The 17,500-nt window shown below is 44.5% G+C and overlaps 2 protein-coding genes across 15 annotated transcripts in view; both read right to left on the bottom strand.

Moving 5' to 3' along the window:
• Positions 1-3,723, bottom strand: part of LOC127914992 (uncharacterized) — a 4,931-nt gene extending 1,208 nt beyond the window's left edge. Inside the window, exon 1 of the mRNA XM_052493098.1 lies at positions 1-3,723. This exon is cut by the window's left edge and continues 1,208 nt beyond it. Within this exon, the coding sequence (XP_052349058.1) occupies positions 260-1,345 (1,086 nt within the window). The 5' untranslated portion in view covers positions 1,346-3,723 and the 3' untranslated portion in view covers positions 1-259.
• The window catches only part of LOC118366590 (peripheral plasma membrane protein CASK-like), a 268,680-nt gene that overhangs the window by 212,437 nt on the left and 38,743 nt on the right, over positions 1-17,500 (bottom strand). The gene's annotated exons all lie outside the window — the stretch shown is intronic.

Genomic DNA, 17,500 nt, shown 5'->3' with positions numbered 1-17,500 from the left:
TATGAACAATTCCTGGAAGTAGCGCAAGGATATTTATTGCCATTTTCAGTGATCAGGTTTTCTTGCACTTTTTGATGAAACGCACTTTCTGTTATAGTCACAGACGTGATTTAACCAGTTTTATAAACGTCTGAGTGTTTTCTATCCACACATACTAATCATATGCATATACTATATTCCTGGCCTGAGTAGCAGGGCGCTGAAATGTTGCGTGATTTTTAACAGAATGTTCAAAAAAGTAGAGGGTCGACTTAACAGGTTAAGGTGGCTGATGAGGTTGATCTGTTTGATGTGGTTGATGAGGTTGATGTGGTTGATGAGGTTGATTTGGTTGATGAGGTTGATGTGATTGATGAGGATGATGTGGTTGAGGTTGAGATGATTGAGGTGGTTGATGAGATTGATGTGGTTGAGGTGCTTGATGAGGTTGATGAGGTTGATGTGGTTGAGGTTGAAATGGTTGAGATGATTGAGGTGGTTGATGAGGTTGATGTGGTTGAGGTTGAGATGATTGAGGTGGTTGATGAGATTGAGGTGGTTGATGAGATTGAGGTGGTTGATGAGGTTGATGTGGTTGAGGTGCTTGAGGTGGTTGATGAGGTTGATGAGGTTGATGTGATTGATGAGGATGATGTGGTTGAGGTTGAGATGATTGAGGTGGTTGATGAGATTGATGTGGTTGCGGTGCTTGATGAGGTTGATGAGGTTGATGAGGTTGATGTGGTTGAGGTTGAGATGGTTGAGATGATTGAGGTGGTTGATGAGATTGAGGTGGTTGATGAGGTTGATGTGGTTGAGGTTGAGATGGTTGAGATGATTGAGGTGGTTGATGAGATTGAGGTGGTTGATGAGGTTGATGTGGTTGAGGTTGAGATGGTTGAGATGATTGAGGTGGTTGATGAGATTGAGGTGGTTGATGAGGTTGATGTGGTTGAGGTGCTTGAGGTGGTTGATGAGATTGAGGTGGTTGAGGTGCTTGATGAGGTTGATGAGGTTGATGTGGTTGAGGTTGAAATGGTTGAGGTGCTTGAGGTGATTGATGCGGTTGCAGTGATTGAGGTTGAGATGTTTGATGTGCTTGAGGTGCTTGAGGTGGTTGATGGGGTTGATGGGGTTGATGTGCTTGAGGTGCTTGAGGTGGTTGATGAGGTTGCGGTGTTTGAGGTTGAGATGGTTGAGGTGGTTGAGGTATTTGGCTACTCTGAGGAGTGACAGCTACAGTACAGGAGTGCAGGACTATCTCTGTCCCATCTTCTTTGTCTCTATCTTTCTCATCCCCCACGTAGATGAAATTAATGTTACCATAGCAATCCTCTTCAGCACAGTGGCACGACACCTCTACCATCAACAAGTGAGCTCAAACACAGTGTTTTCCCAAGATGACTTTCCGCCTCCAAATAAACTTTCTGGGTCTCTCTAAGCTACAATTGTATGGGAAACACTGACTCCCTGTTTGGTTATGATCTCAGTAACTAGTTTCCTCTCTTCAGATTCTGTAAACGTAGCCCTGAGTAAAAGTTGTGAAAACATTAGAAGTACTAGCTTCAGGGCCACTGACTAGATCGATAATCTGTCCCCCTCTGTGAATGTTCATAGATTAGTATTCCTTCTCATCTCTCTGTTCACTGTGAGATCTCTCTCTCTCTCCTCAGCCTACACAGTTCTGTGTTTCGGCTAAAAGTCATTCCATTGGATGGATTTATGAGCTCTTCAGTCAGTATGGCACGAAGCTAACTGAACAGAGCGTTTGTTGAGAATTGATTAGCTATTTGGCTAATGTTAGGCAACAAATCAGGTAGCTAATCCACAGTGCCACCTGTCTGTCTGTCTGTCTGTCTGTCTGTCTGTCTGTCTGTCTGTCTGTCTGTCTGTCTGTCTGTCTGTCTGTCTGTCTGTCTGTCTGTCTGTCTGTCTGTCTGTCTGTCTGTCTCTCTAATAGATACAAAAAAACAGAAAGACACAGCAAATGTTGGCAACTATACTCTTAACCAGACTATTTCTTTCTTTCTCTCTCCCCTCCTCTCTCTCTCTCTCTCCCCCCTCCTGACATTAGTGTTCTCCTGAGGCACCATGTAAAGCTGTAATTGTCCCAGTGTCACTAGCTGCCATTTAATCAATGAACTAATCACGGATCATAATCTTGATGTGATTGGCTTGACTGAAACATGGCTTAAGCCTGATGAATTTACTGTGTTAAATGAGGCCTCACTTCCTGGTTACACTAGTGACCATATCCCCCGTGCATCCCGCAAAGGCGGAGGTGTTGTTAACATTTACGATATCAAATTTAAATTTACAAAAAAGAACCTGATGCTCTCGTCTTTTGAGTTTCTAGTCATGAAATCTATGCAGTCTACTAAATCACTTTTTATTGCTACTGTTTACAGGCCTCCTGGGCCATATACAACGTTCCTCACTGAGTTCCCCAAATTCCTATCGGACCTTGTAGTCATAGCAGATAATATTCAAATTTTTGTTGATTTTAATATTCACATGGAAAAGTCCACAGACCCACTCCAAAAGGCTTACGGAGCCATCATCGACTCAGTGCGTTTTGTCCAACATGTCTCTGGACCTAGTCACTGTCACAGTCATACTCTGGACCTAGTTTTGACCCATGGAATAAATGTTGTGGATCTTAATGTTTTTCCTAAATCCTGGACTATCGGACCACCATTTTATTACGTTTGCAATTGCAACAAATCATCTGCTCAGACCCCAACCAAGGAGCATCAAAATTCATGCTATAAATTCTCAGACAACCCAAAGATTCCTTGATGCCCTTCCAGACTATCATCGGATGGGGCCACAGTGTCTCCTGACCCCTCCTGTCTCCAGTATTTATGCTGCAGTAGTTTATGTGTCGGGAGACTAGGGTCAGTCTGTTATATCTGGAGTACTTCTCCTGTCTTATCCAGTGTACTGTGTGAATTTAAGTATGCTCTCTCTAATTCCCTCTCTCTTTCTCTCTTTCTTTCTTTCTCTCTCGGAGGACCTGAGCCCTAGGACCATGCCTCAGGACTACCCGGCATGATGACTCCTTGCTGTCTCCAGTCCACCTGGCTATGCTGCTGCTCCAGTTTCAACTGTTCAGCCTGTGGCTATGGAACCCTGACCTGTTCACCGGACGTGCTACCTGTCCCAGACCTGCTGTTGTCAATTCTCTAGAGACAGCAGGAGCGGTAGAGATACTCTCAATGATCGGCTATGAAAAGCCAACTGACATTTACTCCTGAGGTGCTGACTTGTTGCACCATTGACAACTACTGTTTTTATTATTATTTGACCATGCTGGTCATTTATGAACATTTGAACATCTTGGCCATGTTTTGTTATAATCTCCACCCGGCACAGCCAGAAGAGGACTGGCCACCCCACATAGCCTGGTTCCTCTCTAGGTTTCTTCCTAGGTTTTGGCCTTTCTAGGGAGTTTTTCCTAGCCACCGTGCTTCTACACCTGCATTGCTTGCTGTTTGGGGTTTTAGGCTGGGTTTCTGTACAGAACTTTGAGATGTCAGCTGACGTAAGAAGGGCTATATAAATACATTTGATTTGATTTGAATCACATGTATCATTCCCACGCACACCAAAGGCTCCAAGTTCATCAGCACTACAGTATCTCTGCGACTTCACCAGCGAGTAGATTCACTAGAACACTATAGAAGTGCAGATATTCAGAATCACAGATGATTTTATAGCCATTGTAAAACAGAGTTAATGCTAAAATGCTGAAGACTTTGGTCTTGTGATCTCGGCAGTGGACTGGACGGAATCTGTAAGTCCATAAAATAAAGAATGCTGGTGGATTCCATCTTCCATTCCAAGTCCCACACATCAGACAGTTGAAGAGGGTGAAACAACAGCAGCTATCTTCAACCTCTTCTATCCAGCACAATTGGCATTACTGTTCTTTTGTGACTAGTAGAAAAGAGTCTCACACCACACACAAAGGCTGAGGGTCACTGGTATATGAAGTGATTGAGGGGGAAGAGCCGGAGCAGGGCTTGAACTAGTAATCTTGCTGTTGCAAGGCAAACACACAGTCTCCTGTGCCACAAAGGTCTAGACCTCTTGGCAGAGGCTGTAGTAGCATACACTTAACATCCAGGGAGACTAATGTCATTTAAATAGAAATGATCATTGAACCACTCCAGACTAAAACTTTATTTGTAGAGTACTTACGACTACATAAGCACTTCATAACATATTCATAACCCATACATACTACATGCATGAGCAGTACTGTACATACTGTCAACTGTGTTCTCTCTTAGTGTTACCAAGAGAGAACACTGTAAAGTCAGTGACACAATAACGCTCCAGTCATATTCTCCTAACTCTTCACTGATCCTGTCAGTGATCTCTACTTTTAAACGTTCTACTTTTAAACTCGGACAAAACAGAGATGCTTGTTCTAGGTCCCAAGAAACAAAGAGATCTTCTGTTGAATCTGACAATTAATCTTAATGGTTGTACAGTCGTCTCAAATAAAACTGTGAAGGACCTCGGCGTTACTCTGGATCCAGATCTCTCTTTTGACAAACATATCCAGACTGTTTCAAGGACAGCTTTTTTCCATCTACGTAACATTGCAAAAATCTGAAATTTTCTGTCCAAAAATGATGCAGAAAAATGTATCCATGCTTTTGTCACTTCTAGATTAGACTACTGCAATGCTCTACTTTCCGGCTACCCGGATAAAGCACTAAATAAACTTCAGTTAGTGCTAAATACGGCTGCTAGAATCCTGACTAGAACCAAAAAATGTGATCATATTACTCCAGTGCTAGCCTCCCTACACTGACTTCCTGTTAAGGCAAGGGCTGATTTCAAGGTTTTACTGCTAACCTACAAAGCATTACATGGGCTTGCTCCTACCTATCTCTCTGATTTGGTCCTGCCGTACATACCTACACGTACGCTACGGTCACAAGACGCAGGCCTCCTAATTGTCCCTAGAATTTCTAAGCAAACAGCTGGAGGCAGGGCTTTCTCCTATAGAGCTCAATTTTTATGGAATGGTCTGCCTACCCATGTGAGAGGCGCAAACTCGGTCTCAACCTTTAAGTCTTTACTGAAGACTCATCTCTTCAGTGGGTCATATGATTGAGTGTAGTCTGGCCCAGGAGTGTGAAGGTGAACAGAAAGGCTCTGGAGCAACGAACTGCCCTTGCTGCCTGGCCGGTTCTCCTCTTTCCACTGGGATTCTCTGCCTCTAACCCTATTACAGGGGCTGAGTCACTGGCTTACTGGTGCTCTTTCATGCCGTCCCTGGGAGGGGTGCGTCACTTAAGTGGGTTGAGTCACTTATGTGATCTTCCTGTCTGGGTTGGCGCCCCCCTTGGGTTGTGCCGTGGTGGAGATCTTTGTGGGCTATACTCGGCCTTGTCTCAGGATGGTAAGTTGGTGGTTGAAGATATCCCTCTAGTGGTGTGGGGGCTGTGCTTTGGCAAAGTGGGTGGGGTTATATCCTTCCTGTTTGGCCCTGTCCGGGGGTGTCATCGGATGGGGCCACAGTGTCTCCTGACCACTCCTGTCTCAGCCTCCAGTATTTATGCTGCAGCAGTTTATGTGTCGGGGGGCTAGGGTCAATTTGTTATATCTGGAGTACTTCTCCTGTCCTATCCTGTGTCCTGTGTGAATTTAAGTATGCTCTCTCTAATTCTCTCTTTCTCTCTCTCGGAGGACCTGAGCCCTAGGACCATGCCTCAGGACTACCTGACATGATGACTCCTTGCTGTCCCCAGTCCACCTGGCCGTGCTGCTGCTCCAGTTTCAACTGTTCTGCCTGTGATTATTATTATTTGACCAAGCTGGTCATTTATGAACATTTGAACATCTTGGCCATGTTCTGTTATAATCTCCACCCGGCACAGCCAGAAGAGGACTGGCCACCCCACATAGCCTGGTTCCTCTCTAGGTTTCTTCCTAGGTTTTGGCCTTTCTAGGGAGTTTTTCCTAGCCACTGTGCTTCTACACCTGCATTGCTTGCTTTTGGGGGTTTTAGGCTGGGTTTCTGTACAGCACTTTGAGATATCAGCTGATGTACAAAGGCCTATATAAATAAATTTGATTTGATTTGATCTCCTTTACCAGTGATGCTGCTAGTGGATTAAAAGTTAATGGTTTAGAATAAGGATGCTCCATTTGTTTTTGTTTTCTCTCTCTCTCTCTCTTGCTCTCTCTCTCTCTCTGGATCTCTCAATTCAATTCAAGGGGCTTTATTGGCATGGGAACATATGTTTACATTGCCAAAGCAAGTGAAATAGATAATAAACAATAGTGAAATAAACAATAAAAAATGAACAGTAAACATTACTCACAAATGTTCCAAAAGAACAAAGATATTTCAAATGTCATATTATGTGTTGTAATGATGTGCAAATAGAAAAGGGAAAATAAATAAACATAAATATGGTTTGTATTTACAATGGTGTTTGATCTTTACTGGTTGCACTTTGTTTGTGGCAACAGGTCACAAATCTTGCTGCTGTGATGACACACTGTGGTATTTCCCCAAGTAGATATGGGAGTTTATCAAACTTAGATTTGTTTTGGAATTCTTTGTAATCTGAGGATAATATGTGTCTCTAATATGGTCATACATTTGGCAGGAGGTTAGGAAGTGAAGCTCAGTTTCTACCTCGTTTTGTGGGCAGTGAGCTCATAGCCTGTCTTCTCTTGACAGCCAGGTCTGCCTAAGGCGGCCTTTCTCAATAGCAAGGCTATGCTCACTGAGTCTGTACATAATCAAAGCTTTCCTTAAGTTTGGGTCAGTCACAGTGGTCAGGTATTCTGCCACTGTATACTCTCTGTTTAGGGCCAAATAGCCCTCCCTCTCTCTCTCTCTCTCTCTCTCTCTGTCTCTCTCTCTCCCATCCACTCTGTTCCTACTCTCCTCTCACCTCTATACTCCCCTCCTCCATCTTCCTCCCTTGCTCTTGCTGTCTTCTCCTCCTCTCTCTCTCTCTCCCTCTCCTCCCATCCACTCTCTTCCTACTCTCCTCTCACCTCTATCCTCCCCTCCTCCATCTTCCTCCCTTCCTCTCGCTGTCTTCTCCTCCTCTCTCTCTCCCTCTCCTCCCATCCACTCTCTTCCTACTCTCCTCTCACCTCTATCCTCCCCTCCTCCATCTTCCTCCCTTCCTCTCGCTGTCTTCTCCTCCTCTCTCTCTCCCTCTCCTCCCATCCACTCTCTTCCTACTCTCCTCTCACCTCTATCCTCCCCTCCTCCATCTTCCTCCCTTCCTCTCGCTGTCTTCTCCTCCTCTCTCTCCCTCTCCTCCCATCCACTCTCTTCCTACTCTCCTCTCACCTCTATCCTCCCCTCCTCCATCTTCCTCCCTTCCTCTCGCTGTCTTCTCCTCCTCTCTCTCTCCCTCTCCTCCCATCCACTCTCTTCCTACTCTCCTCTCACCTCTATCCTCCCCTCCTCCATCTTCCTCCCTTCCTCTCGCTGTCTTCTCCTCCTCTCTCTCTCTCCCTCTCCTCCCATCCACTCTCTTCCTACTCTCCTCTCACCTCTATCCTCCCTTCCTCTCACTGTCTTCTCCTCCTCTCTCTGTCCTCTTATCCTATTGATCCTTTTCTCATCTCTTTTTTCCTCCCTTTCTTCCTCCATAGTAAATCATTGATAAGCTGCAGGCCCATAACCACAGCAGAGCAACAGAGGATTAGAAAACATTTAAAACCAAACTGACTCCACACAGAGACAACATGTTTATAGTCGATAGGCTCTGATCTGCCACAACATCTATATCCCCCATGGATCATAACACAGCACTACAGACAAGAAACACACGCACAAATACTCACTCCTCTGATCCAGTTCCTCTCTCTCTCTCTCACCGTCCCTCTCTCTCACCGTCTATCACCGTCTCTCTCTCTCTCTCTCCCTCTCCCTCTCTCTCTCTCTCTCTCTCTCTCTCTCTCTCTCTCTCTCTCTCTCTCTCTCTCTCTCTCTCTCTCTCTCTCTCTCTCTCTCTCTCTCTCTCAAATTCTCAAATTCAAGCTGCTTTATTGGCATGAAAAACATTGTGTCAATATTGCCGAAGCAACAATGTATACAATATACATTGTAACAAAATTATAAATGATAGCAAATAATCATATAAAAATACAAAAATAATAACAATAAAATGGTAACAGTCAATAGTAGAAATGTAATAAATATAAAATCAAATTATGGAAAATGAAACTATAACTAATTTATAACTAAATAACGGTCATCTTCTTTATATCAGTACTACAACTACAATCATCATTACTACGACTACTACTACCATCACTAAACTGTTATCACTACCATTACCACCCATATTTGGATTGATAAACATTAATAATTATAGTAATAACAATAATAGTAATAATAAGTAAGTTACTGTTTACTATGCAGATGTTATTATTCAGTGTCCCTCAGGCTATGGCAGGAAAATACATATTTGGCTGCAAGAGGAGCCATTGCTCCTTCGCCCATGAGTATTCTTAGTTTTTCCTCTGGGTTCAATTTGTAAAAATTTGGAATATATGTAGTCATTTCTGTGAATAATGTATCTCTCTGTGAGGAATATTTATCACAGTAAAGGAGAAAGTGCATCTCTGTCTCTACCTCCCCTGTCATGCAGTGACCACATACACGCTCCTCTTTGGGTAGCCATGTCTTTTTATGTCTGCCGGTTTCTATTGCCAATCGGTGGTCACTCAGCCTGTACTTGGTAAGAATCTGTCTCTGCTTCGTATCTCTGACAGAGTAGAGATAATCAGCCAATTCATATTCTCTGTTTAGGGTCAGATAGCAATTTCTTTCTTTTGAAGTAGTGCTGGTGTCAGCTTGGTTGGTGAGGTCCATACATATATATATATATACATATATATACACACATACACATACACACATACATACATACACACATACATACACACACACGCGCACACACACCATTACATATACATTACACACCATTACATACACCATTACATACCATTACATACCATTACATATAATAATTATTATAATACCGGTGTCAATACATTTAGGAATATTTGTAAACAAATTAATAAGAATGGAATAAAATAAGTACAATGCAATCTGCAACCCTGTGTGTTTGTGTGTGTGTGTGTGTGTGCGTGCCCGTGTGTGAATTAAAGGGATTGTCTAGCTCAGTAGTCAGCATATTAGTTGCAGTAGTTGGCGCACCTTTCCTATCTCTGATTGTTCTAGGGGTCTTCTGCCAGGTTACCTCAGCTTATGTAGGCTGACGATCTGACTGATACATGGCTCTCTCTCTCTCTCTCTCTCTCTCTCTCTCTCTCTCTCTCTCTCTCTCTCTCTCTCTCTCTCTCTCTCTCTCTCTCTCTCTCTCTCGTAACAGTATAGCTTCCGTCCCACTCCTCGCTCCTTTCCTGGGCTCCAAACAGGGACCCTCTGCACACATCAACAACAGCCACTCTCGAAGCATCATTACCCATCGTGCCACAAAAGCCAAGGGGAACAACTACTTCAAGGTCTCAGAGCAAGTGACGTCACCGACTGAAACGCTATTAGCGCGCACCACCGCTAACTAGCTAGCCATTTCACATCGGTTACACTGCAGCAGAAGTGAGTGTTTATGAATGTGTGTATGAATGCATGTGTCCCGTTAAAACACACTGTGGTTGGTTTTCATGAGGCATCGGTCTGTGTTGTGGGAGAGAGGCAATTAGGCTGGGGATCCTGGCACTGTCTCACACACACACACAGACATGTTTTAACAGACAGTCTGCATGAGTATGGCCCGCCAGTGTTTTGGCTCATCTATTGCTAGCGAGCTGTGATGCATTACATACTACAGAGAGGAAATAAATATTATCCGTCTCTCTCCCATCACACAGGTAGGAAGTCACAAATACGCACACACATCCACTGCCAGGCTCAGCTGGGCTCTGTGTGTTGAGGAAGAATACAGCTAACATGTATCCAAACAAACAAATAAATGTGTTATTTTATTACTTTAAGATTATTATTGTGTTCTGCTGTCCATCTCTGTTACAATACACTCTTCGAAAAATGGGTTCCATAGGGGTTCTTCAGCTGTTCCCAAAGGAGAACCTCTGTGGAAAGAGTTCTACATGGAACCAAAAGGGTTCTACCTGGAACCAAAAAGTTTTATTCAAAGGGCTCTCCTACTGTGCATTTGGAAAGTTTTCAGACTCCTTGACTTTTTCCACATTTTGCCTTATTCTAAAACGGATCAAATAAATAAAAAATAATGTCTACACACAATAACCCATAATGACAAGGTGAAAACAGGTGTTTAGAAATCTTTGCAAATGTATTAAACCTTAATAACATAAATACCTTATTTACATAAGTATTCAGACCCTTTGCTATGAGACTCAAAATTGAGCTCAGGTGCATCCTGTTTCATTGATCATCCTTGAGATGTTTCTACAACTTGATTGGAGTCCACCTGTGGTAAATTCAATTGATTGGACATGATTTGGAAAGGCACAGATCCATCTATATAAGGTCCCACAGTTGGCAGTGCATGTCAGAGCAAAAACCAAGCCAAGCCAGGATTTTGTCGAGGCACAGATCTAGGGAAGGGTACTAAAAATGTCTGCAGCATTGAAGGTCCCCAAGAACACAGTGGCCTCCATCATTCTTAAATAGAAGAATTTTGGAACCACCAAAACTTTTCCAAGAGCTGGCCGCCCGGCCAAACTTAGTAATCGGGGGAGAAGGGCCTTGGTCAGGGAGGTGACAAAGAACCCGATGGTCACTGTGCCTGAACTCCAGAGTTCCTCTGTGAAGATGGGAGAACCTTCTGGGAGGACAACCATCTCTGCAGCACTCCACCAATCAGGCCTTTATGGAAGTGGCCAGACGGAAGCCACCCCTCAGTAAAAGGCACATGAAAGCCTGCTTGGAGTTTGCCAAAAGGCACCTAAAGGACTCTCAGACCATGACAAACAACATTCTCTGGTCTGATGAAACCAAGATTGAACTCTTTGGTTTGAATGCCAAGCAAGGGTCACGCCTGGAGGAAACCTAGCCCCATCCCTTCGGTGAAGATGTTTTTCAGTGGCAGGGACTGGGAGACAAGTCAGGATCGAGGGAAAGATGAACGGAGAAAAGTACAGAGATCCTTGATAGAAACCTCCTATAGTGTGCTCAGGACCTCAGACTGGGGCAAAGGTTCACATTCCAACAGGACAACAACCCTAAGCACACAGCCAAGACAACGCAGGAGTGGCTTTGGGACAAGTCTCTGAATGTCCTTGAGTGGCCCAGCCAGAGCACGGACTTGAACCTGATCGAACATCTCTGGAGAGACCTGAAAATAGCTGTGCTGCTACGCTCCCCATCCAAGCTAACAGAGCTTGAAAGGATCTGCAGAGAATAATGGGAGAAACTCCCAAAATACAGGTGTGCCAAGCTTGTAGATTCTTACCCAAGAAGACTCCAGGCTGCAATCACTGCCAAAGGTGCTTCAAAATACTGAGTAAAGGGTCTGAATACTTATGTAAATGTAATGTTTAAAAAATACATATTTTTTTATACATCTGCAAAATTTTTCAAAAAACTGTTTTCGCTTTGTCATTATGGGCTGCTGTGTGTAGATTGATGAGAGAAAAAAAAACTATTTAATCCATTTTAGAATAAGGCTGTAACGTAACAAAATGTGGAAAAAGTCAAGGGGTCTGAATACTTTCTGAAGGCATTGTATGGGGAAATCTGAAGAACCCTTGTAGGTTCTAGATAAGAGTGTAGGCAGAGCTAGGCTGCCCCATCACACTCCTCTTCTCTTTCACCTCTCTCTCCCCACCCCTCCTCTCGTTATGAACACGGTTCATTATGTTATTCCTCTTTCATTTATCACTTCCTCTCTCAACCACCAACTCCTCTGGGGCAGAGGAACAGCACGATAGACTCAGAGACGCTTACAGCTGCTTAGAAGAGGCGGATGAGGGGTTTTAAAAAGAGGGCAGGAGGAGAAGGACAGAGTGAATGAAAAAGACAGCGAGAGAGACTAACAGCCTGAGGATGGGTATCTCATTCCAGAGGGATTCTGTGTTCCATTCCCATTACAGCCCTACAATCACACATTAACACCAAGGCTTTATAGAGTACTGTGGGTTTGGATCTATATAGGACCAGCATAGAGTACCAGACCATTTCCTGTTGTTTGTGTGTGTGTGTGTGTGTGTGTGTGTGTGTGTGTGTGTGTGTGTGTGTGTGTGTGTGTGTGTGTGTGTGTGTGTGTGTGTGTGTGTGTGTGTGTGTGTGTGTCCATAGGCATTACCTCATTCAATACTACACCTCCCTAGACACCAGGTCTTGGAGACAAATGATACCAACCTACAGTATGTTCCAGTCCCACTATTGTGGCAGGTAGCCTAGTGGTTAGAGTGTTGGGCCAGTAACTGAAAGGTTGCTAGATCAAATCCCCGAGCTGACAAGGTAAACATTTGTCAGTCTGCCCCTGAGCAAGGCAGTTAACCCACTGTTCCTCGGCCGTCATTGTAAATAACAATTTGTTCTTAACTGACTTGCCCAGTTAAATAAAGGTTACATAAAAAAAACACTACTGTTACACTGGCCTACAGTATGTTCCAGTCCCACTACTGTTACACTGGCTTACAGTATGTTCCAGTCCCACTACTGTTACACTGGCTTACAGTATGTTCCAGTCCCACTACTGTTACACTGGCCTACAGTATGTTCCAGTCCCACTACTGTTACACTGGCCTACAGTATGTTCCAGTCCAACTACTGTTACACTAGCCTACTATCTCAGTTCCAGTCCCACTACTGTTACACTGGCCTACAGTATGTTCCAGTCCCACTACTGTTACACTGGCCTACAGTATGTTCCAGTCCCACTACTGTTACACTGGCCTACAGTATGTTCCAGTCCCACTACTGTTACACTAGCCTACTATCTCAGTTCCAGTCCCACTACTGTTACACTGGCTTACAGTATTTTCCAGTCCCACTACTGTTACACTGGCCTACAGTATGTTCCAGTCCCACTACTGTTACACTGGCCTACAGTATGTTCCAGTCCCACTACTGTTACACTGGCTTACAGTATGTTCCAGTCCCACTACTGTTACACTGGCTTACAGTATTTTCCAGTCCCACATCTATTACACTGGCCTACAGTATGTTCCAGTCCCACTACTGTTACACTGGCCTACAGTATGTTCCAGTCCCACTACTGTTACACTGGCCTACAGTATGTTCCAGTCCCACTACTGTTACACTGGCCTACAGTATGTTCCAGTCCCACTACTGTTACACTGGCTTACAGTATGTTCCAGTCCCACTACTGTTACACTGGCTTACAGTATTTTCCAGTCCCACATCTGTTACACTGGCCTACAGTATGTTCCAGTCCCACTACTGTTACACTGGCCTACAGTATGTTCCAGTCCCACTACTGTTACACTGGCCTACAGTATGTTCCAGTCCCACTACTGTTACACTGGCCTACAGTATGTTCCAGTCCCACTACTATTACACTGGCCTACAGTATGTTCCAGTCCCACATCTGTTACACTGGCCTACAGTATGTTCCAGTCCCACTACTGTTACACTGGCCTACAGTATGTTCCAGTCCCACTACTGTTACACTGGCCTACAGTATGTTCCAGTCCCACTACTGTTACACTGGCCTACAGTATGTTCCAGTCCCACTACTATTACACTGGCCTACAGTATGTTCCAGTCCCACATCTGTTACACTGGCCTACAGTATGTTCCAGTCCCACTACTGTTACACTGGCCTACAGTATGTTCCAGTCCCACTACTGTTACACTGGCCTACAGTATGTTCCAGTCCCACTACTGTTACACTGGCCTACAGTATGTTCCAGTCCCACTACTGTTACACTGGCCTACAGTATGTTCCAGTCCCACTACTGTTACACTGGCCTACAGTATGTTCCAGTCCCACTACTGTTACACTGGCCTACAGTATGTTCCAGTCCCACTACTGTTACACTAGCCTACCATCTCAATACCACCTGACTACGCTATCAAAGACCATACGTTATTTGTGGCCACATGAGAGTTGAAGACGAGTGAACCGGTAAACACACAAACACAAACAAGAGAGTGCCAGGGAGCTGCCCAGTCTTCTGCTACTACTCTCAATCACCACAGTTTACTAGCCTGGAGGGAGAGGGAGAGGGAGAGGGGGAGGGAAAGAGAGCGGGGGGGGGACTCCAGGCCATGACCCAGAGCAAATGCAGTTTAACCCCGAGCTGTGGTAAAAATGTCAGCTCTGCCTCTATTTCTCCTGTCAGCTCTGCCTCTCTTTTCCTGTCAGCTCTGCCTCTCTTCTGTCAGCTCTGCCTCTCTTCTCCTGTCAGCTCTGCCTCTCTTCTGTCAGCTCTGCCTCTCTTCTCCTGTCAGCTCTGCCTCTCTTCTCCTGTCAGCTCTGCCTCTCTTCTTCTGTCAGCTCTGCCTCTCTTCTCCTGTCAGCTCTGCCTCTCTTCTCCTGTCAGCTCTGCCTCTCTTCTCCTGTCAGCTCTGCCTCTCTTCTCCTGTCAGCTCTGCCTCTCTTCTCCTGTCAGCTCCGCCTCTCTTCTCCTGTCAGCTATGCCTCTCTTTCTCCTGTCAGCTCTGCCTCTCTTTCTCCTGTCAGCTCTGCCTCGCTTTCTCCTCTTAGTTCTGCCTGTCTTTTCCTGTCAGCTCTGCCTGTCTTTTCCTGTCAGCTCTGCCTCTCTTCTCCTGTCAGCTCTGCCTCTCTTTCTCCTGTCAGCTCTGCCTCTCTTCCCCTGTCAGCTCTGCCTGTCTTTTCCTGTCAGGTCTTCCTCACTTTCTCCTGTTAGTTCTGCCTCTCTTTTCCTGTCAGCTCTGCCTCTCTTTCTCCTGTTAGTTTTGCCTGTCTTTTCCTGTCAGCTCTGCCTGTCTTTTCCTGTCAGCTCTGCCTCTCTTCTCCTGTCAGCTCTGCCTCTCTTCTCCTGTCAGCTCTGCCTCTCTTCTCCTGTCAGCTCTGCCTCTCTTCCCCTGTCAGCTCTGCCTCACTTTCTCCTGTTAGTTCTGCCTCTCTTTTCCTGTCAGCTCTGCCTGTCTTTTCCTGTCAGCTCTGCCTGTTTTACCCTGGTTCATAGTCCCACACAGCGTGAGTGCATGTTCCAAATCCCCACACAATAGCTAAAAAGGCAAAGCAGGGTCAACTCCTAATGTCTGGTAACAGCTCATCCTCAAACACTAAATTCTACTATGTAAAGAATCAAAAAGAGAAAATAACATATATTCTGTGTTACTTTCCCCTTCTCTTGGATCACTGTCCATCACTACTCACACTGCAGTTAAGACTAGAACTGCCTGGCCATTCAGCACATAAGAACCCGCTAGAGAACTTTGCCGGGCGTCTACTTTAGCATATGCTTCAGATGCATATCAACCCACAAGGTGCACAAACATACAATTAATAAATGCTTGATAAATAGTGCATCAACTGTTTCAAAGGATTAATTACATGAATAAAAATACAGTACCAATGAAAAGTTTGGACCCACCTACTCATTGAGGGGTTTTTCTTTATTTTTGACTATTTTCTACATTGTAGAATAATAGTGAAGACATCAAAACTATGAAATAACACATATGGAATCATGTAGTAACCAAAAAAGTGTTAAACAAATCAAAATATATTTTATATTTGAGATTCTTCAAATAGCCACCCTTTGCCTTGATGACAGATTTGCACACTCTTGGCATTCTCTCAACCAGCTTCACCTGGAATGCTTTTCCAACAGTCTTGAAGGAATTCCCACATATGCTGAGCACTTGTTGGCCATAGAACTGTTTGGACATAATGACCATCGTTATGTTTGTAGGAAAAAGGGCGAAGCTTGCAAGCTGAAGAACACCATCCCAACCGTGAAGCATGGGGGTGGCAGCATCATGTTGTGGGGGTGCTTCACTGCAGGAGGGACTGGTGCACTTCACAAAATAAACGGCATCATGAGGACAGAAAATTCTGTGGATATATTGAAGCAACATCTCAATACATCAGTCAGGAAGGTAAAGCTTGGTCGCAAATGGGTCTTCCAAATGGACACTGACCTCATATTTCCAAAGTTGTGGCAAAATGGCTTAAGAACAACAAAGCCAAGGTATTGGAGTGGCCATCACAAAGCTCTGACCTCAATCCTATAGAAAAGTTGTGGGAAGAACTGAAAAAAGCATGGGCGAGCAAGGAGGCCTACAAACCTGACTGAGTTACATCAGCTCTGTCAGGAGGAATGGGCCAAAATTCACCCAACCTATTGTGGGAAGCTTGTGGAAGGCTACCCAAAACATTTGACCCAAGTTAAACAATTTAAAGGCAATGCTACCAAATACTAATTGAGTGTATGTAAACTTCTGACCCACTGGGAATGTGATGAAAGAAATTAAAGCTGAAATAAATAATTCTCTCTACTATTATTCTGACATTTCACATTTTAAAAATAAAGTGGTGATCCTAACTGACCTTAGACAGGGAATCTTTACTTGGCTTAAATGTCAGGAATTGTGAAAAACTGTATTTGGTGATCCATTTATTAAAGTGGCCAATAATTCCACATCTGTATGTAGGCAGCAGCCTCTTTGTGTTAGTGATGTCTGGTTAACAGTTTGATGGTCTTGAGATAGAAGCTGTTCTTCAGTCTCTCGGTCCCAGCTTTGACATACCTGTACTGACCTCGCCTTCTGGATGGTAACGGGGTGAACAGGCAGTGGCTCAGGTGATTGTTGTCCATGATGGTCTTTATGGCCTTCCTGTGATATCGGGTGCTGTAGGTATCCTGGAGGGCAGGTAGTTTTCCCCCGGTGATGTGTTGTGCAGACCACCAACCTCTGGAGAGCCTTGCAGTTGTGGGAGGTGCAGTTGCCGTACCAGGCGGTGATACAGCCTGACAGGATGCTCTCAATTGTGCATCTGTAAAAGTTTGTGAGGGTTTTAGGTGACGAGCCAAATTTCTTCAGCCTCCTGAGGTTGAAGAGGCGCTGTTGCGCCTTCTTCATCACGCTGTCTGTGTGGGTGGACCATTTCAGTTTGTCCATGATCATGATGTGTATGCTGAGGAAGTTAAACTTTCTACCTTCTCCACTGCTGTCCCGTCAATGTGGATTTTAAATGTAATTTTAGTTAACTAGGCAAGTCAGTTAAGGACACATTCTTATTTACAATGATGGTATACTGGGGAACAGTGGGTTAACTGCCTTGTACCCAGACAGTGTCACCAGCAAAGCACCCCCACACCATCACACCTCCTCCTCCATGCTTCACGGTGGGAACTACACATGCGGAGATCATATGAGATCATTCAACTACTCTGCCTCTCACAAAGACACGGTGGTTAGAACCTAATTTGGACTCATCAGACCAAAGGACAGACTTCCACTGGTCTAATGTCCATTGCTCATGTTTCTTGGCCTAAGCAAGTCTCTTCTTCTTATTGGTGTCCTTTAGTAGTCGTTTATTTGCAGCAATTCGGCCATGAAGGCCTGATTCATGCT

This window comes from Oncorhynchus keta, chromosome 34 (assembly GCF_023373465.1).
Source record: "Oncorhynchus keta strain PuntledgeMale-10-30-2019 chromosome 34, Oket_V2, whole genome shotgun sequence".
In the NCBI taxonomy this organism is placed as follows: Eukaryota; Metazoa; Chordata; class Actinopteri; order Salmoniformes; family Salmonidae; genus Oncorhynchus; species Oncorhynchus keta.
This window is presented reverse-complemented; position numbering and strand designations above follow the sequence as displayed.